This window comes from Lepidochelys olivacea (genome assembly GCF_965140295.1).
Source record: "Lepidochelys olivacea isolate rLepOli2 genome assembly, chromosome: 1".
NCBI lineage: Eukaryota > Metazoa > Chordata > Testudines > Cheloniidae > Lepidochelys > Lepidochelys olivacea.
The window spans coordinates 347,856,774-347,878,388 of record NC_140411.1 but is presented as its reverse complement, the minus strand read 5'-3'; the positions used below and the strand labels follow the sequence as shown (position 1 = coordinate 347,878,388).

The window sequence follows — 21,615 nt, the reverse complement described above, 5'->3', positions numbered from 1 at the left end:
TTTCCAGGAGCCGCCCTCAGTATCAATCATGTGTCCAGTGATTCATGCTCATGCATTAAAGAACCTTTCAGATACAATGGCACCCCAGAGACCCCTTCAGCCTGCCACAGGGCACAAGCTGCAGTGGAGACCAGCCGTACAGGGGAGAATCATACTTGACTTACTGTGTTATTGTGGCCAGTGATGGTGGCAGGCCTATGGTACTTGGGCAGCTCCCTCCCTGCACCATATATACACACGCACGCATGCACACCTATGCCTGACTGGTAGCCATAGCAACACTACTAGCACCACCAGACAGATCAGGGAGCTGACGGGGGGTGGGGGGGGCAGAAAAAGGAAATGTCTCTTCTTGGATAGGTCCCCAGGCTGAGCATCACTGGGGCATGTATTCATAGAATCATAGAATATCAGGGTTGGAAGAGACCTCAGGAGGTCATCTGGTCCAAACCCCTGCTCAAAGTAGGACCAACACCAGCTAAATTCAATCCATTCGGCAGCTTAAAAATAAAATGCAGGGCTGTCAGTCAGACAGACACGTTGCATGCAGTTTGGTTGAAAGCCATGTTGGTCCCAAGATATTTGAGAGACAAGGTGTGTGAGGTAATGTCTTTTATCAGACCACCTTCTGCTAGTGAGAGAGACAAACTTTTGAGCCACGCAGAGCTCTTCCTCAGGTCTGACAGACACACACACACACACACGGGATGAAACTAGGAGTAAATCTCAACTACTTACTCTACCACCGGCATCTCCAGGCTCACCCTGAAACAGAGGACAGAGAATGATACAGCCTCAGAACAAGACAGGAGCGATCATGTTTCCTTCTCAGGGCCCCCTCCCTCCCTCCATTTCCGCTGGAGCCTCCTCTCGAAGATCTACGCAATCTGGGCTGCAGTCTGCCCCCACTGGGATCGTTCTGCCCCACGCGTGTGAGGGGAGCCGCCTCCCACGTTTGCACCCACCATTGTCCTCGGCTCAAACTGCCTAGAAGGTGGCTGGGTGGGGAGGCAACTATGGACAACGGCACTATGTACACTGGAAGCTGGGCTTCAATATTTCACCTCAACAACGGAACCACCCCCAGATGGTAACAACTTTCACTCACTCCTGTTCCAGGCTGCATTCAAACTGGCCCACTAGGTCCTCTGAAACTGCAGTTGGACCCCAGTGTCTTGTGATGAGACATCAGACTACAGAGAGGGGCCTGATCCTGCACTCACAGATGTCACCGGTAAAGCCCCCATTGCATGGCACAGGATTAATTTATAGATGTCTAGGAGGCCTGACCCCTCGCTGTGTGACAGGCTGGGGGATGTGGATTCCCCCTGCCTTGAGAAGGGTAACCCTCCTAGTTACCCCACATTCAGCACATGCCCCCAGGTGCCTATGGCAGAGCAATGCAGACAAATGGCTAGCTCACAGTCACACACACCTTCACAGACATCCCAGGCGGTCCCTGCGGCCCTGGTGGTCCTGCTGCTCCAGGAACTCCCGGCTGCCCTTTCTGTCCCTGAAATGATTCAAGCCAAACATTTGAGAACACAAATGCTCTACCCCAGTGACCTCTACTCCCACTCCTAGCAAAGCTGAGCAGCATATGGGCCTAGAGTAAGTGCCCGTGTCACTCAGTGGCGACCTCTCTGGCCAATCACTGAGCTGCACGGAGAGACACTGAAGGAAAGACATCCATAACCCTGCTCTCAAAAGGACAGAGGATGGCTGCAGTGAAAAGAGATGATGAGGGTACAGCAGGAAACACTGAGAGGGCATAAGATTATTTAGAACATACACATTGAGATCCATGCACCCAGCACTGAAATACTGCCACCTCTGGGGTGAAAGGCAGCAGCTGGTTAATAGCACACAATAACACTGCCAGCAGCTCAGGCCAGGATGTGAAGGAGGATTTTGTATCTCATTGAAATGACAAGGGGAGGACTTTAAGAAGCCAGAGAGCAGTTATCCAAACTGTACTTCATCAGGATGTGTGGGTTAACAACCCTAATCGTACACAAAGTCCTATGACAGCCTTAACCACCACACGTGGCCAGGTCCACATCCAGCAGCACAGTGCCCTCTAGGGCTGACTCAAAGGAAAGAACGCTGCCTCCCAAGTCACCCACACCTGTACAGGAGACGCCCAGGAAAAGGAAAGCACTGACCTAGTCAGCTCGTGCGTTGCATCCCTTTCTCCCTCAGTGCACCTATTTTTCCTGTTTTGTCTAAGCTGCCTGGGGTAGGGTCTGTCTTGTGCTATATATGCATGCACAGAGACTAGCACAAGGGGGCCCTGATCCTAAGAGAGACCCTTTGGCCATTACTAAGCTACAGATAATTCTAAAGGCCTGGCTGCCCCAGTTGCGCGATCTATGGTGACCACACACCATTTGGAGACACCGACCGCAGAAGGGAGGTGGGTTATACCAGATGTCATGCGTTTACTCACAGGAGAGCCTGGTTGTCCATTTCGGCCAGGAATCACTTCCACCCCTCCCAGCACGTAGCCTGGTTCCCCCTGTACAATGGGAAGCAGCACACACAGCAGTTTACTGGGGCGTCAGGAAGCTTTTCCGCTCAGATTTTCATCTGAGGAAACCCTGAGAAACTTGCTCAGTACACAATTACACATAGGAAACCGTAGGACCAGATTCTCAGCTGGAGTCAGTCCCCAGGGTTCCACTGACTTCAATGGAACTTCACCCATTCGTGCCAGCTGAGGCAGTGGTCCCGAGTTCCTCGCTCTTCAGTCAGTTACTCTATTGCTCCAGAGGCTGTTAGACAGACAGGCAGGCAAGCATATAAACAATCAATCATCCCCAAAGAACAGGGCTGATGCAAACAGCTTCATTGCCAGACTGGATACAGACTTTATTGGATACAGACTGGCTAACCTAGGGAGGAGGGCTTTAAACTAGGTTTGATGGGGCAGGAGACAAAAGCACACAGGTAAGGCAAAAGCAGGAGAGATCTGGGAGAAGGGCTGTAATCTGGCCAGAGCATGGGCTATTATAGCAGGGATGAGGGAAAGACAAGAGAGAACCTAGGGGGAAATCAAATCCATAAGTGAGATGTCTATATACTAATGTGAGAAGATGGGGAATAAGCAGGAAGAACCAGAAATGCTAGTTAGTAAACACAACTATGATATAGTTGGCATCACAGAGACTTGGTGGGATAATACACATGACTGAATATTGGTATAGAAGGGTACAGCTTGCTCAGGAAGGACAGGCAGGGAAAAAAAGGCAGGAGGTGTTGCCTTATATATCAAAAATGTAGACACTTGGACCGAGGTTGAGATGGAAATAGGAGACAGACTTATTGAAAGTCTCTGGGTAAGGATAAAAGAGGTAGAAAACAAGGGTGATGTCATGGCAGGGGGCTATTGCAAGCCACCAAACCAGCAAGAAGAGATGGATGAGGCTTTTTTCAAACAGCTAATGAACTCATCCAAAGCCCAGGACTTGGTGGTGATGTGGGACTTCAGCTACCCAGATGTCTGCCGGGAAAATAACACAGCAGGGCACAGATTAGCCAGCAAGTTCTTGGAATGTATTGGAGACATTTTTTTTATTTCAGAAGATGGAGAAAGCTATGGGGTGGAGGCTGTTCTAGGCTTGCATTTGACCAATACTGAGGAACTGGTGGAGAATCTGAAAGTGGAAGGCAGCTTCGGTGAATGTGATCATGAAATGGTAGAATTTATGATTCTAAGGAATGGTAGGAAGGAAAATAGCAGAATAAAGATAATGGATTTCAAGAATGCAGACTAACAAACTCAGGGAGTTGGTAGGTAATCCCATGGGAAGCAAGTCTAAGGGGAAAAACAACTGAAGACAGTTGGCAGTTTTTAAGAAACATTATGAAGGGCCCAAGAGCAAACTATCCCACTACATAGGAAAGATAGGAAGTATGGCAAGAGACCACCCTAGCTTAACCTGGAGATCTTCAATGATCTGAAACTCAAAAAAGAGTCTAAACAAAAAGTGGAAACTAGGTCAAATTACAAAGAATGAATATAAAGAAACACAAGCAGGTAGGGATAAGATTAGAAAGACCAAGGCAAAAACCAAGATTAAACTGGCTAGAAACATAAAGGGTAACAAGAAAACTTTCTACAAATACATTAGAAGCAAGAGAAGACCAAGGACAGGGTAGGCCCATAATTCAATGAGGGGAGAAGGACAGAATTACAGAAAATGTGGAAATGGCAGAAGTGCTAAACAACTCTTATTTCAGTTTTCACCAAAAAGTTTAGTAGCAATTGGACATCTAACATAGTGAATGGCAGTGAAAATGAGGTAGGATCAGAGGCTAAAATAGGGAAAGAACAAGTTAAAAATTGCTTAGACAAGTTAGATATCTTCAAATCACCAGGGCCTGATGAAATACATCCTAGAATGCTCAAGGAGCTGACTGAGGAGATATCTGAGCCATTAGCTTGAAAAGTCATGGAAGATGGGTGAGATTCCAGAGGGCTGGAAAAGGGAAAGTATAGTGCCAACATACAAAAAGGGGAATAAGGACAACCCAGGGAATTACAGACCTTCCAGCTTAACTTCTGTAGCCAGAAAGATAGAGCAACCAATTTGCAGAAACCTAAAAGATAATAAGGTGATAAATAACAGTCAGCACGGATTTGTCAAGAACAAATCGTGTCAAACCAGCCTAATAGCTTTCTTTGACAGGGTAACAAGCCTTGTGGATGGGGGGGAAGTGATAGACGTGGTATATCTTGACTTTAATAAGGCTTTTGATACTGTCTCACATGACCTTCTCATAAACAAACCTGGAAAATACAACCTAGGTGGAAGCAACTATAAGGTGGGTGCAAAACTGGTTGGGAAACTGTTCCCAGAGAGTATTTATCAGTGGTTCACAGTCAAGCTGGAAGGGCATATCGAGTGGAGTCCTGAAGGGATCAGTTCTGGGTCCGGTTCTATTCAATTCCTTCATCAATGATTTTGATAATGGCATTAAGAGTACATAGAAAGTTTGTGGATGATACCAAGCTGGGAGGGGTTGCAAATACTTAGGAGGATAGGATTAAAATTCAAAATGATCTGGACAAACTGGAGAAATGGTCTGAAGTAAACAAGATGAAATTCAATAAGGATAAACCTCCACAGTTGTGCACATACAAAATGTGAAATGACTGCCTAGGAAGGAGTACTGCAGAAATGGATCTGGGGGTCATAGTGGATCACAGCTAAATATGAGTCAGTCAATAGTGTAGCACTGTTGCAAAAAAAGCGAACACCATTCTGGGCTGTATTAGCCGGAGTGTTGTAAGCTAGACACAAGAAGTAATTCTTCTGCTCTACTCTGCGCTGATAAGGCCTCAGCTGGAGTATTGTGTCCAGTTCTGGGTGCCACATTTCAGGAAAGATGTGGACAAATTGGAGAAAGTCCAGAGAAGAGCAACAAAAATGATTAAAGGTCTAGAAAAAATGCCCTGTGAGGGAAGATTGAAAAATTTGGGTCTGTTTAGTATGAAGAAGGGAAGACTGAGAGGGGACATGATAACAGTTTTCAAGTACATAGAAGGTTGTTACAAGGAGGAGGGAGAAGAATTGTTCTTCTTAACCTCTGAGGATAGGACAAGAAGCATTGGGCTTAAATTGCAGCAAGGGCGGTTTAGGTTGGACATTAGGAAAATCTTCCTAACTGTCAGGGTGGTTAAGCACTGGAATAAATTGCCTTGGGAGGTTGTGGAATCTCCGTCATTGAAGATTTTTAAGAGCAGGTTAGACAAACACCTGTCAGGGATGGACTAGATAATACTTAGTCCTGCCAGGAGTCCGGACTGGACGAGAAGACATTTTGAGATCCCTTCTAGTCCTACAATTGAGAGGTGATGCTCAAAAACTGTAGACCAACCCACTGAAGCAGAGTGCTAGATTCTTTGTGGAATTATTGAGCCAAGTGAGATGAATCAGGGATTTGTATTAATGCCTGTGTAGTCCTCTCCCATTGACCCTGGCAGGATTTAACCTTCACTAAAGACTCACAGATTGGATGCAAAGAGTCTAAAGCCTCTGTGGGATTTATCTGAATCAGTTTTACAAACCTACCAGAAGGTCTACATTGCCCTCCAGTGCCCACCTACAATGCACACCGGGAGCTGTGTGTGGGTACCAAGACAACTGACCTTTCCCAATGTTACACTGCATCTGGTTCTGTTCATTTTTTAGATTGTACCTCCTGGACAGCCGTGTTTCCCTTACCATTGACAGCGGCTCACTGCTGACGTTATGGCTGCACACCAGGGTCACTGGGAATTTCACAGCCTCAGCAGAGATGGTACTCAGACCTCCCGTTCCCAGTGTAAAGGCCTGTAGCCCTTGAGCTGGAGGAGAATCTCCATCAGCTGCCAGCCATCTAGGGCCAGTGACATGCACTTCAGAAGTTCTGATTCTATCCAGTAGAGGGCAGTGAGACATACACACCTTAATAAGAGGGAAGTGCATTACAATGGCATTTTCTATTGAAACATGTAAAGGGAACTCACTCTGTCTCCTTTTGGCCCCGCTGGCCCTGGATATCCAAGAGGTCCCTGGAATTTAAAATAAATCACGCAGAGTTAAACAACAGAGAGAAACTGGCTCACAGAATCATTGTCAACCTGCAATCCCTTAGGTGAGGTGATCACTTATAAACCTAAGGCCGTCAGTTCCATTCTGTTGGATCCTAAACTATAAACCCATCTCCACCAGATGACAAATTTTTGTTGGCCCACTGGGTGATATCTTAAACAGGTTTCAGTGGGTAGAGTTCCTTCCTTTGTGGTGCCAACATCAATAGGAGCCACGTACCCACTAATTTAGTGTATTACATGTCTCCCTCTAGTGGCTGATGCACATAACATAAGAGCTTACTACTGCCAGCAGCTACTGAAGTTACTCCTTTTGCTCAAGCAGTCGAAAGCCATGCTTTTAGCACTGTAGCTCACATGTTCAGTCCACACTCAACCTATGATGGGTGGCGGGTCATTGTATATGCACTCTACAGGGCCAACACGACCCCTCCGAATGGAGTCAGATGGGGTGTTCGTTTGCAATGACGGTTTCTGTGACTGGACACCCTGTGATGACAACCACTGGGAAAATGCCTTGCACAGGAAAACAAAAAGTATCAGAGTGAAATAAATATACCCTTATCCCAATTCCATGCTCTACACTTACACAGCTGAGCTTGGGCTGCGGATATGAAGCCCTTGAGCCAAAAGGAGAGCTCCAGTAGTTGGCTGTTATCTTCCTCGGAGCCAGCCACTAGCAGGAGACATCATCACAAGCACTTAGCCAATGTCTTATCACAAGCACTGAGCTCCAGCGAGTGTGAGTGGACGCTACATGTCGGTGCAAGTAAGTGTAAGTCACAGGTATTGCCCTCTGCACTGAGTGGTAGAAAGTCTGTACAATGCTCCCTAGGGACAGAAAGACGGATACAGCCTCAGGTATGATCCTGCTCAAACTGATGAGGCGCTTGGCTGTATGCGTCTCTGACTGGCCTTGTTTCAGCTACAGGGCAGGAGTCATTTGGCCCCGGCAATACCCAAAAAATGCAAAATTGAGTTCCCCGGGGCTCCCCATCCAGCTCAGTACGACTGGCTGTTGCCCATGCAGCCCTCCACACCCGCACGGTGTAGGATCCAGCGAGGGTTATTTGGGTGCCGCTGAGTTTCTGAGACTTTGATGGTTTGGAATACTTACGAGATCACCTTGGATACCAGGGAGCCCCTGTAAATTGAGGGAGAGAAAAATAGATGTTCAAACACCGGAAAAGGGTTTTTTCCCCTTTTATTAATCCCAGCGTTGATAGTTCTCATTAGTCCAGATATTTACCATCAGCCCAAGGGAGCCAGGGGGTCCCACTCGCCCAGGTCGACCTGGCAGTCCGGGAATTCCATCTTTCCCAGGGAGCCCCTAAATACATGGAAAATAACAAGGTCAAAGATGGGGCAGAGCTTGGGTGGTGTGGAAAGAACTGCCAACCTCCAATAACTCTGGTCAACAGTCACTTTTTTGTGCAGTGGTGGGAGAGGATGTTCTAATGTGGGAGGGAGGATGGGATAGCTCAGTGGTTTGAGCACTGGCCTGCTAAACCCAGGGTTGTGAGTTCAATCCTTGAGAGGGCCATTTGGGATCGGGGGCAAAAATTGGGGATTGGCCCTTCTTTGAGCAGGGGGTTGGACTAGATGACCTCCTAAGGTCCCTTCCAACCCTGATATTCTATGAACAGCACTGGCTTCCCTTTCTCTAGAAAAATTCATCAGTGTTTTATCACAGGTTGGATGCCCTTTGGGGGAAAACCAGCCGTGAGCACATGGGATTTCCCAGCTCAGATAAATTTTGTGAATTTGAAAATTGGTTTGACGGGGTTTGCAAAGGCCTGAATTCTGCTGGGATTATCCATCCCTAATTCCTTGTGGATTCCTCATGTTCTGGGACACAGGAGTCCTGAGCTAGCAACCAAACAGCCTACTGGGACTCATTCAGCGTTTTTATTCTGGGTTGTTTTGGCTTTTGGGTTCAACAATGCCCCAGCCCTGACCTCAGCAGCCCAATCCTGCTCAGCCATGCAGGAAGCTGTGGCCCATGGGATATAATGACTTCTCCCCTATTAATGAGACATCAGTTTCTGGTCTCCCCTTTCTGTTCGCAGGGAGAATGATCTCTGAGAAATGAAAAATAAAGCATCACGCCCAGGCATGTCTCTCTCTCCCTCTCTCACACACACCTTCCTTCCTGTTTGATTTTCAAAGCCAACAGGGAACAGGACACATTAAATGCACCATGCTCTGGGGCAGCCTTTTGTAACTATTAATTACCTAGCCATGTGCTAATTAATCCAGTGCATCACTCCTGCTGCGAGACTCACCCTCTCTCCCTTCTCTCCCTTTATGACAAAGTTGTATGGATCGTAACTGCCTCCAGTCAGCAAACCGGTGAAGCTCTTGAAAAGGAAAAGTGGAAAAAAAAATTCAAGACATTATTACCCTCCAAAGAAACACAGATCAACCCATCCAACAGAGCCCTGGGAAGGGCCATTTAGCCCACTACTCAGCCATTTACAACAAGAGGTGGGGAAAGAGTTATTGGATCCCTTTAGAAATCCAATCCTCTGTAGAAGGGTGAACTTCACTCCCCAGAGGATACATTCATACCCCAGGCCCATTAGCCTCCACTGGATGTTATGCTTTGCTTATATTTCCTCCTGTCCCAGGAAGCCTGTCCCAAGCCTCAAGCCATTGGGACAATGTATTTCCTGGTTCACATGGAGGATCTTCTCTGATCGGACTCACCAATTCTCCAGGTGGGCCTCTCTCACCCTGCACGACAAGGAAACAGAACTAGAGTCATACGAGGAGGCGCTGCAGAACAGGGTGGAGAGAGCTTTAACTGGGGCAGGGAAGGGGTCCGCTCAGTTACAGGGCCTGGGAAATACTCCACCGATTACAAGCCTATCCTGTTCTCAGCTGCACAGGTGCAACAAGATGGTAAGCTCTCTAGGTAGGGGCCCCCTCTTTGTTATGTGTTTGTACAGCGCCTAGCACAATGAGACTGTAGCCTCTAGGCACTGACTCAGAACATCCTCCTCCTCCTCCTATCCCCACAAGAGTTACATCACTGGAACTGAATAGAATTTGGCAGAGATGAAATAAAGAAGAGCCCCCTTCCCACTCCTAGCTCAGAGGCGTTCTCTGCCCTGCTTTCTCTCGTCTACTTTTAATTAACCCAACCAACTGGGTTCTGATTAGATGGGTGGGACTGCTAAGGGCTTGATCCTGAAGATAGTGGCAAAAACCTGCTGTGGGATCAGTGTGTCGGGTAGTGCTGCGATCCCCTTGTACAGATGGGATCTGAGGCCCAGAGAGACAACAGTAAGGTTTATACTGCGAATATGTCAGCTCTGCTCGAGCCAGCCCGCTAAAACCAGCAATGAGACTAGGGTAGCACAGGGGATCACCTGAGTGTGTAGCCAGCGGGTCCGTGTGTGTGTGTGAGCTGAGCTGCCCGCCTTGCTATGCCTGCCCTAGGTACAGAGAGAGGCCGAGTTCAACCTAGTGACCCAGAGGGGATAAATGTCCATAATTTCCATCAGGCACTGACCATGTGATTACTAGCCTGTTAACCTTTTCATTGCTGCTTTGGGGCCTGGCCAGCTCGTGCATTCTAGTGAGGGAGGAATCCAGGCTGATAGAGCAGTAAGGCGTGATCCAGAACCCCAGGGAGTGCTCAGTGTGCAGAAGGGGTTATTTAGTCTGCAGAAGAGAAGAGTGAGGGGATTTGATAGCAGCCTTCAACTACCTGAAGGGGAGTTCCAAAGAGGACGGAGCTCGGATGTTCTCAGTGGTGGCGGATGACTGAACAAGGAGCAATGATCTCAAGTTGCAGTGGGGGAAGTCTAGATTGGATATTAGGAAACACTATTTCACTAGGAGGGTGGTGAAGCACTGGAATGGGTTACCTAGGGAGGTGGTGGAATCTCCATCCTTCGAGGTTTTTAAGATCAGGCTTGACAAAGCCCTGGCTGGATGATTTATTTGGGGTTGGCCCTGCTTTGAGCAGGGGATTGGACTAGATGACCTCCTGAGGTCTCTTCCAACCCTAATCTTCTATGATTCTATGATTTCAGACTGGAAATAAGGCATAAATCTGTAACAGAGAGAGTAGCTAACCATTGGGTTGTGGTGGCTTCTCCATCACTGACCATTTTAAAATCAAGTCTGGATGCTTTTCCAACAAATATTCTCCTCAGAAATTCTTTTGTTCTATAGGAGGTCAAACTAGATGATCACATTGGTCCTTCTGGCCTGGGAATCTAGCCTCCCTATGCTGTTCTTGTTGCACGCTAACTCAAATCCATCGGTGCGCACTGGGAAGCAATGCTCCCCGCTGCAGTGTAGACATAGCCTTCGTGACTTGCCCCTGGTCACAAAGGGAGTCTGTGGCACAGCTGGGAATTAAACCCGGGTCTCCTAGACACTAACCACTGGACTACCCTTTCTCTATATGGAACAACAGCTTCGTAGCTTGGAAGTATCTGACCGTACTGTCTTCCCCTACTGTTAATCCGAGAAGCACATTTCTAATCCCACAGGGTTCACCCCTATCAGCTAACTTACAACTTGTCCTATTTACAGCAGGGTTTTAAAATGCATTGGCAATCACATTTTTTTTTAAACACCTTTTATCCTAATCTAGACAAGGCCGAAGAGTATGTGCTTGTCGCATTGGATTGGTAAACAGCGTCCAGCAGAGAGGAGGAGTGTTTGGATCCAGGATTTTGGATCTAGAAATACAGTCCCTAATTTGACTTCAGCTGGAGGTGAGCTCCCAACCCAACCCTCGTAATCCAAACACACCTCTCCTGTTCTGAGTTGCCCAGATAGTTGGTACATGTCAGCCTGTGGCAAGGTGACTCAAGGGGTTCAGGCCCTGAGCCCTGCCCTTCCGTTACTATTTTGACTTGGAGAGATCTCTCATCCAGAGCCCAATGTAGGCAACAATCTCCTCCTGGCTGTTTCATGGCTCTAGCCAGAGGCCTATTTACAATGTCTGTCTTGGGTATTTCTCTGGTCCCCTCCAGCGTAGCATGTAAATGCCAAGGCTTGTGTGTTCCCGCTGAAGAGTGAAATCTCGCAGCTGGCTAGAATATTTACCTTCTCTCCCTTAGGCGCCTGTAACAGAATAAGAATAGAAGCTGTGATGGCAACACAGTAAATAGGAAGAAAAATAATGGCACTTCCTCCCCCGGCCCCTTATTGCAGAACTGATAAGAAATGGCTCCCCATCCCTTCCAGTGGGTTAGCATGCCAACTGTTACAGTTGCTCCTCCTCTCTCCCTGCCTTTATGGTGGGTCAGATGCTGGTGCTACCCAATGCAGGCAAGAACTGACTGATGTTTTATTTTTAACAGAGGGAAAGGCAATGGCTCATAGGAGACTCTTAAATAAATGCAGCAGACCATATCCTGCTTGGCATTCAAATCCTCCTAAAATATCACGGCACATTTTTAACAGGGAAGGTCACTAACCATTCGAACAACTTGCCTGAGGAGATGGTGGATTCTCTGCCACTTGCAGTCTTTAAACCAAGACTGGATGTCTTTCTAAATTAGATGCTATAGCTCAAATAGCAGTTATGGGCTTGATGCAGAACTTACTGGGTGAGGTTCCCTGGCCTGTGTTATTCAGGAGAGCAGACCAGATAGTCATAATGGTCCCTTCTGACCTTGAAATCTATGAATTCATCTGCAATGCCCACGAGAAACAAGTTGATAATGATGAGAGGTCACAGGTTGCTCCTCATGCAATGAGATGCTGCGTGTTTGTGGAGTGCACAAATGACAGGTCTGAGGATGAGATCTCCAAAGGTGGACAACTGGTGACCTAACCATGGCTTGTGCCCATGTCTCCAGAGGTAAAGAGCCTTGACTGGTCACTGCTCCTATTTCATGCTGATGCAATTCCATTCAAGAGAGCTCAGTTACACCAGCATAAAACTGGAGGTTTTATGGTGGTAGGGGATTAACCCCAAACTAATGAGTGCGCTCACTGCATGTGTCTTATGCAATATACTCCCCCAAGTACACCCTACTGAGCTGTTATCACTCTTCTTACCTTTGAGCACCTGAGACTGCATGGCCCCTCTGGTCTTTGGATTTCTGGATCAGCAGAAGCTGGATCATGGACCGATGAGTTGCTCTCCATGCCACCAACCTGCTGCAGTTTGACCATATCCTGTCTAGCAACCTACAACACACAGCTTCAGTTAGATTTTTGTCTTATCACAGAGGATTATGGGTGTTGTGGCAAATTGCTGGCACTACTTTGATGGGTCTCTGCTTTCTTTTCTTGGGGAGGGTTCAGGGCACCATTTCTCGCCCCTGAACTGGGGTATTAACTGCCCCACTAGTGTCCTAGAGGAGGGGAGTGGAGAGGGAGGGACCCAGGCCTGCCCTCTACTCCGGGTCCCAACCCAGGGACCCTAGGGATAGCAGTAAACCACTTGAACTAGCAGTTCCTTTCCCTGGACTACTTCCCTCTCCTGCCCTTCAGCTTGTGGGGCTTCCTGCCCTCCCTCTGCACAAACCATGTATCCCTTTACCTAGGGTCTTGGTCTTCTTAACCCACTGCAGCACTTCTCCAAATTCTCCTCTGCTTCCCTCCAAACTGCTCTCTGCTCCAACACCAATCCACTCCGCTTCAACTCCTCCAAACTGCTCTCTGCTCCAACGCCAATCCCCTCTGCTTCAATTCCTCCGAACTAATCTCTGCTCCAACGCCAATCCCCTCTGCTTCAACTCCTCCAAACTGCTCTCTGCTCCAACGCCAATCCCCTCTGCTTCGACTCCTCCAAACTGCTCTCTGCTCCAACGCCAATCCCCTCTGCTTCGACTCCTCCAAACTGCTCTCTGCTCCAACGCCAATCCCCTCTGCTTCGACTCCTCCAAACTGCTCTCTGCTCCAACGCCAATCCCCTCTGCTTCGACTCCTCCAAACTGCTCTCTGCTCCAACGCCAATCCCCTCTGCTTCGACTCCTCCAAACTGCTCTCTGCTCCAACGCCAATCCCCTCTGCTTCGACTCCTCCAAACTGCTCTCTGCTCCAACGCCAATCCCCTCTGCTTCGACTCCTCCAAACTGCTCTCTGCTCCAACGCCAATCCCCTCTGCTTCGACTCCTCCAAACTGCTCTCTGCTCCAACGCCAATCCCCTCTGCTTCGACTCCTCCAAACTGCTCTCTGCTCCAACGCCAATCCCCTCTGCTTCAACTCCTCCAAACTGCTCTCTGCTCCAACGGCAATCCCCTCTGCTTCGACTCCTCCAAACTGCTCTCTGCTCCAACGCCAATCCCCTCTGCTTCGACTCCTCCAAACTGCTCTCTGCTCCAACACCAAGCCATTCTGCTCCAACTCCTTCCCTTGTCTGATTGAAGCAGGGGGGTTTTATCAGGTGACTGGCTTCAGGTGCTCTAATTAATCTATAGCAAACTTTCTTCCCTCTACAGGGAATAAGGCTCCCTTCGAATCCTCTCCTGCTGCCCTCTGGCCATGCTGTATCATAGTGTCCAAGGACCCGGTTATTTACAAACTACCTATATCACACTACTGGGGCAGATTGAGCAGACAATTGTTACCAGGAGACGACTGTGCATTGGCAATTCCCTCAAGTGTTTTTTCAGCCTGCACTGGATATGCCACTGACTTAACTGATAACCAGGAAAAGGCCAGATTCTGGTTTCATCTGTGCCTGTTTTACACTGCTGTCTTGGATGGCATGACCGCCAGCTGACAACGGTAGATGATAAGTGAAATCAGAAAGAGGCCTGAAGACTTGTTTATAATACTTAGTCCTGCCAGGACCGCAGGGGACTGGACTAGATGGCCTCTCGAGGTCCCTGCCCGTCCTACGATTCTCTGATTCTTAACTTTTGGGTTTGCTTTGAACCAGAACACAGGGTAGGACCACGATCACAGGCTGCCAGAAGGAACCTCTGGGAGGTGAGCTGGCTTCTCTCCAAAGCTCTCTGTAGGAAATAGAGCATAGACATGGAAATAGTGTAGGAGAAAGCAGCTCACCTCCCCGGGCTGCGGTTGGGCTCCCGAATGCGGCGAGTCAGAGCAAATGGTTTCTATCACCTCCCGGATGATGTGGGGGAAGTCCTCAAAGGTGCTGATGTAGAAAACATTCTGCAGGTTGCGGTGTAACAAAATGCTGTTCAGTTCTTGGGGGTCAGCTCTGGAGACCCCCACGGCGATGACCCGGATTCCTGAAACAAATGGCTCCCTCATTAGACGGGCATACGGGCAGAGATCTTCCAAGCTGGTTAGGGGGGTTCACCCCGCAGTGCCCACTGACGCCGATTAATGGGAGTTGTGGGGTTAAATCCACCCATCAGCTTGGAAATTCTCAACTGCAGAGTAAAGTCAGGCTCAGCTCCCAGCCACAGCTTGTCTTGGTTCACTAGAAATTGCTCACATTGAGGTGAGGAGTCAACTCTTAACCCCTAAGCCATCTGTTCCCCTTTGTCACTGGAGGGAGCTGGGGGTACGAGGCTTTCTCTGATAAAGGCATGCCCAGCTTATGGTCTCCACCTGTGGCTTCTCCATTAAGACCGCCGGCAAGGGCGCAGAACAGTTACACGAACTCTTGTCATTTAGGGATTGGACAGAGACTCCAAACTAGTGCAACACAGTGCTCAGAGGGGAGTGACAAGCCCATGAGGTGGTGCTGTTCTCAGCCCACCCCGCGGAAAGTCCATTACAGACCTCAGCATGGGAGCAGGGAAACCTCATTGGATTATCTCAAACGGGTTCTGAGACTGGACTCCCCTCCCGCTCCAGAGCTGGTCTCCGGGAAGTACCAAGATATATTCATGGGGCAGTGCATGGGAGAAGCTGGCACTGCCATTGCCTGGGACAAAATGTGGACATCAGTTTCCCGTACGGTTGCCAACTATGTAATATTTAAAACTGGACACTCCAGCAAGCAAGCCAGAACCTCCTCCGCCCCTGAGGCTCTGCCCCTTCCCCCAGGTCTCACCCCTGCCCCGCCCCGCCCCTTCCCCTGAGACCCCGCCCCTGTTCGCTCCTCTTTCTTCCTCCCTCTGTCGCTCACTGCTCTTCCTCTCTCTCCCCCAACTCTGCGCGGAGCCGGGGCTGGGAGCTGCAGCCGCCCAATGCAGGTAGGAGGCGGCCCCAGCAAAGTAGGGGCTGGGACGGGTGAAGACTCAGCACCTCCCTGCCTCCCCCACCTGAAGTGACTGGACTTTGGGTGTCCGGTCAGTAGATCTGACCGGACACCGTCAGGTCCCCTTTTCAACCAGACTTTCTGGTCGAAAACCGGGCACCTGGCCACCCTGAGCTGTCAGCCATCAGAGTATTAAATCCAGTACAGATCAGATTCTTCATCTAAAAACATTAGGTCAAGCTCATACCAGGTGGGCTCACTGGGCTCATTATGTCTGGTCAGGGGCAAACCCACAACTTTTAATGAAGGAAGAAGAGATAAGAGAGATAAGAGCCCAGGAAGCCAACAATAAACTATGTTAGGACCCAATCCAGCACAACTAAACTCATAGGAGTTTTATCATTCACTTTGCTGGGAGCAGGATTGGGGCTTTCAAGAAAAGATCCCTACCTAACGCATGCGCCACTCTGGCTGGTGGCAACACATCGTCCTGGGACTGTCCATCGGTCACTAGCACCAGCGTGCGAGGCACGGTTGGTCTCATCCCTTTGGAGGACTGAAATAACTCCTTTAGCACATAGCCTAAGCCACGACCTAGAGGAAAGCAGAAAGATGCACAGCCTAGAACATAAGAACGGCCAGACTAGGTCAGACCAAAGGTCCATTTAACTCAGTCTCCTGTCTTCTGACAGTGGCCAATGCCAGGTGACCCAGAGGGAATGAACAGAACAGGAAATCATCAAGTGATCCATCCCATGTCGCTCATTCCCAGCTTCTGGCAAACGGAGGCTAAGGACACGATTCCTGCCCATCCTGGCTAATAGGCATTGATGGACCTATCCTCTAGGAACTTATCTAGTTCTTTTTTGAACCCTGTGATAGTCTTGGCCTTCACAACATCCTCTGGCAAAGAGTTCCACAGGTTGACTGTGCGTCATGTAAACAAATACTTCCTTTTGTTTGTTTTAAACCTGCTGCCTATTAATTTCATTGGGTGACCTTTAGTTTTTGTGTTATGAGAAGGAGTAAATAACATGTCCTTCTTTACTTTCTCCACACCAGTCACGCCTAGATCCCGCAGTGCCAGGTGTATGAATGGTAGTGCTGTGGGTCTGAGTCCGTCTGATCCAGTTTGCAGGTGGAAAAAAGGACATGTTAGAAAATGTACAGGCTGGCCACATTAAGAGAGATTAATCGGTGCCAAAGCCACTTTAGGAACAGGGGAGTCAAGACTGGAAGGGACTTCCTAGGCCATTGAGTCCAATCCCCCGTTATCACATACTCCCATTCATACATTTATCAGGCGCCCTTTCAAAACTAGGGAGGTTGTTTGCCCGCCCCACTACTAATATAAAGAGGCTGCTCCAGAACCTCCCCCTGGTCTGGCGGCTAGAAACCTTCCTCTAATTTCTATCCTAGTTAACTGGCTCCTTCAAGACAGGGGCAGCTATTTAGGTGACCAGCTTAGAAAGGATAAAATGAGGGCTAACTTCCCACAATTTAAAGCTCCTGTGTGTGTATTTCAGTGTCCTTGCAATAGCAACCCAGGTAAAACCTAATTATGTTGTCTGAACGGACTAGCTAAATGGCTAACCCTTCTCTAGCATGCCTGTAGTTACAGACAGCGCATCTTCAGACGGCTGAAGGTTTGGGGGATTTCTTTTTTAAAACATGAAATATTTTGGGTCAGTTGCTACTTTACTAGCCTTGATGCTCCCAACATAGGTGAGGGATGTGTAAATAATTTTATCCCCGACAGGAGGGGTTTTCCAAAACACTGAATTGGCCTGCCTCTCTTTCCGTTGAGGTCAATGGTAAAAACCCCCATTGACTTCCGTGGGAGCAGAGCTAGGTCAGCACTAAGAGCTTCTGAAAGTCCTACCTAATGTGCACACATAAATAATATCACTGAGAGTTATAGACATGCATCGAAAGGGAACAGACCCGGTGATCTAAATAAATCCCAAGGAAACAGAATCTGGTGCTGAACCATAAAACTCAACGCTGAGAATTCTTGCATGTAAGACTAGTAGGATTAGCGTTAGGATCAAGGCTATGTTTTAGAGTTAAAAGCACTCTTTAAAATATTCCCAGTCGATAGGTAACCTTACGGTTAGGGCTCCATGTTAGGTATAAAAACTAAATTAAGGAGGGTGATGGGATATAAAATTATAAAGAGAAGGTCAGACAAAAAACTAGAATGATGATGAAAGAACCAGAATAGATGGCCAGGCAATTATTAAAAATGGGTCCAAACCAAAACTCTAGACCCACCCCAATGCAAACTTTAAAGAAGTTTAGATCTTAACTTCACAAGCAGCCAATCAACCTCTAGAACAGACTGATTCAAAACTCAAAAGCAAAACCACACCACCTAACTGCTGGGGAAGTTGAGAGCCAAATGCAGATCAAGACTTGGTGACTTGGGCCCATATTTCTAGCTGTAATGTATGTGGCCTGCAAACACTGACATGCATACACAGTACGCACCCGTCTTTGTATTGCCTCCAGTGTACTGCAGCTCCTTGAGGGCTCTGAGAGCTCCATTGCGATCCTTGTGCTGGTTAAAGTGGAATTCAGTCCTGGGCTCTTCGCTGTACTGAGCTACAGCAATCTGCCAAAGAGCACGTGAGGCCGATAAAGGTGGCAGGATGGAGCTAAGGAGCAGGGGTCATGGATATAAGCACACGAGTAAAAGGCAATGATCATGGGAGGGGGATGCTATTAATGGTCTGCAGGCAATGAGAACATGGAACTCCACCTTCCTTAGTCAAGTGAAAGAAAGCAACATGGAGCCTTAGCCTGAAGGTCCAATTTAGATATCATATGTGCAAAGGGCATCATTACAAACAAAGAACCTGTACCAAAGCCTATGGCAGCCAGTAGGAGTCTTTCCATGGACTTCATTGGGCGCTGGCTTAGGCCCAAAGTGAGCACACTGAAATGCAAGGTTTCAATAGCGTGGAGATCATCTTTTTTAGTGCGGGTGGGGTTTGGGGAAACTGCTAGAAAATGGCATAAAACAGGGAATGTCCAGCTGGGGCCCAAGAGGAAGGCTGGCCCAATAGTTAGGATGCTAGTCTCAGGCTTGGGAGAGCTGGGCTTAATTACCTTCTCTGCCACAGACTTCCTATGTGACCTCAGGCACGTCATTTAGCCTCTTTAAGATTCACAGCATTCCCTTAACTCACAGGGTTGTTGTGAGGATGAATAAAAAGAAGAAAGGTACCTACAATAGATAGATAGAATAATGGTCTCTTGCCTGTGTTCCCTCGGGCCCAATTCTGGGGAAATAGGAGACGATCCGGTAGAGGAACTCCTTCACTTTATTGAAATTGCTCTGGCCAATGCTTGAGGACTCGTCCACCAGGAATGCGATGTCCGCTTTGAACTTGCCACAGACTGCGAAGGGAAGGTAGAATGTTCATAAATCACAGACAGGAAGGCCTTGGGTCTCCAATCTGTCTCATATTGGACGGGATTTGTCATAAAAGGCTGGACTATTCTTCTTTATGGGAGAACAGTCCGAGACACAATCACACCTTGTGGTTTCAAGGGTGTGTTGAGTGAACAAGATATAATACATTCACCCCCATGGGATGACGCTGCACAAAACTCAATGCTCTTACATGCATTTTATGCCTCTTCTTTATGTATTAGACACTGGTCACCATCAGAGACAGGACGTTAGACACAATGGCTCATCAATCTGTTTCAGAGCAGTGGTCTCAGTATTATTACGATTATAACAGGTGCGAATATCTAACATCTCTTGGCTCTTTCACCTGCTGACAGAGAGGAAAGAGCTCCACCTTCTGGACTGCGCTGCTTAGGCCTCAGCTGGAGTATTGTGTCCAGTTCTGGGTGCCATATTTCAGGAAAGATGTGGACAAATTGGAGAAAGTCCAGAGAAGAGCAACAAAAATGATTAAAGGTCTAGAAAACATGACCTATGAGGGAAGATTGAAAAAATTGGGTTTGTTTAGTCTGAAGAAGAGAAGACTGGGGGAGAGGGGCATGATAACAGTTTTCAAGTACATAAAAGGTTATTACAAGGAGGAGGGAGGAAAATTATTCTCCTTAACTGCTGAGGATAGGACAAGAAGCAATGGGCTTAAATTGCAGCAAGGGAGGTTTAGGTTGGACATCAGGAAAAACTTCCTAACTGTCAGGGGGGTTAAGCACTGGGATAAATTGCCTAGGGAGGTGGTGGAATCTCCGTCATTGAAGGTTTTTAAGAGCAGGTTAGACAAACACCTGTCGGGGCTATTCTAGATAAGACTTAGTCCTGCCATGAGTGCAGGGGACTGGACCAGAAGACCTCTCAGGGCCCTTTGCAGTCCTACAATTCTATCATTCTATGATCGCCAACATGCCTCCTGCAGCATCTGTTTTTGATCTCGGGTTTTCCCGCCAAGTATTCACCCAGCGCAACCCAGTTTTAGCTCGTGATCAGAGGAGACCACAGCATCCAAGAGGTTATAATGCACCAATTCGTCAGCACTGAATCCCATGTGGATTCAAACTCACTTGGCCCAGAGAGAGTGGTCAATGGTGGCGACGCTTTAGTTGTCACAACTGTGGTTGCTGGGGTCATTCTTAATGTCATGGTGGTGGCTGATGGAAGAGGAGTGGCCCTTGCGTTGCTAGAACCCCCGGACCAGGCTCTCGTAGTGGCAGGTGGTAAAGAAGTAACGGTAGGAGCAGGAGTGGAAGGATTCCCTCGAGATCCCACTGTAAAAAACAAACAAACAAAGGAGGGGAACTGCATCCATCGCATAACTAGTTCATAGCAAGAACACAGCTAGCCCTGAAAGGCATCGGGATTGCATGGGAACACGCCATGCCAAGGACCATCTCATGAGCTAGTGGTGACAGGAAAGACACCAGCAGGAATTGCAACACAAGGCCCCGTTTCTCATACCTATCCGCTCAGTAAGCGCCACCTCTGGCCCCTCCGTCTCTCCGAAGAGCGGTCTTATTGAAAAAGAGTACATCCCTCTTGGCTTCAGGTCTGCAACTCGATATGATCTAGAAGCTGCTCCCAACAGTTCAGTGGAAAGATCAGACGCTGGAAAAAAGAAAGGAAAGAGGGTACGTTACTCATAGACTTTAAGGCCAGGAGGGACCATCATGATCATCTAGTCTGACCTTCTGCACATCACAGAATCCACTCCTGTAGTAGGCCCATAAACTCTGACTGACTTACTGAAGTCCTCAAACTGTGATTTGATGACTTAAAGTTACAGAGAATCCACCATTTACTCTAATTCAAACCAGCAAGGGATCCATGCCCCACACTGCAGTGTAAGGAGAAACCCCGCAGGGTCTCTGTCAATCTGACCGGGTTGGGGGGAAATTCTTTCCTGATCCCAAATATGGCAGTCTGTTAGACCCTGAACATGTGAGCAACTCACCAGCCAGACACCGGGGAAAGAATTCTCTGTAGTAACTCAGGGCCCTCCCATCTAGTGTCCCATCCCTCAACCATTGGAGATATTTGCTCATAGCAGTCACATATGGGCAACATGCCATTGTAGGCAATCTCTTCATACCATCCCCACCATAAACTTATCAAGCTCAGTCTTAAAACAAGTTTGTTTTTTTGCCCCTATGCTCCCTGTGGAAGGCTGTTCCAGAACTTCACTCCTCTGATGGTTAGAAACCTTCGTCTAATTTCAAGCCTAAATTTATTGATGTTAATATAGAGACAAAGAAACTCATTGTAACCACAGACAGACCCTGTCTGGAGCACCCTACATTGTAATATAGCCACAAAGTTTGGCAAAAAGGGAAGTTTTAGAGGCAGTTAGGAGAGGGCGTGTCAGAGGTGTTAGTTCAAGGCAGTTCTATCATCAATACCGTCATGTTACTGCTTGAACACTGAGAGCAGTGGGAGATGGGGGTACTCAGAAA

General features: G+C 48.0%; 1 protein-coding gene across 1 annotated transcript in view; it reads right to left on the bottom strand.

Annotated features, from left to right (window-relative positions):
• Positions 1-21,615, bottom strand: part of LOC311524754 (uncharacterized protein) — a 214,824-nt gene that overhangs the window by 150,317 nt on the left and 42,892 nt on the right. Inside the window, exons 21-36 of the mRNA XM_084636213.1 lie at positions 20,624-20,770; positions 20,230-20,433; positions 18,962-19,101; positions 18,190-18,313; positions 16,150-16,293; positions 14,589-14,779; positions 12,629-12,760; positions 11,669-11,686; positions 9,308-9,334; positions 8,884-8,958; positions 7,848-7,928; positions 7,716-7,742; positions 6,515-6,559; positions 2,450-2,518; positions 1,436-1,513; positions 739-765 (exon numbers count right to left, since the gene is read on the bottom strand). Coding sequence (XP_084492339.1) covers positions 739-765; positions 1,436-1,513; positions 2,450-2,518; positions 6,515-6,559; positions 7,716-7,742; positions 7,848-7,928; positions 8,884-8,958; positions 9,308-9,334; positions 11,669-11,686; positions 12,629-12,760; positions 14,589-14,779; positions 16,150-16,293; positions 18,190-18,313; positions 18,962-19,101; positions 20,230-20,433; positions 20,624-20,770 — 1,529 coding nt within the window. The remainder of the gene's footprint in view (positions 1-738; positions 766-1,435; positions 1,514-2,449; positions 2,519-6,514; positions 6,560-7,715; positions 7,743-7,847; positions 7,929-8,883; positions 8,959-9,307; positions 9,335-11,668; positions 11,687-12,628; positions 12,761-14,588; positions 14,780-16,149; positions 16,294-18,189; positions 18,314-18,961; positions 19,102-20,229; positions 20,434-20,623; positions 20,771-21,615) is intronic.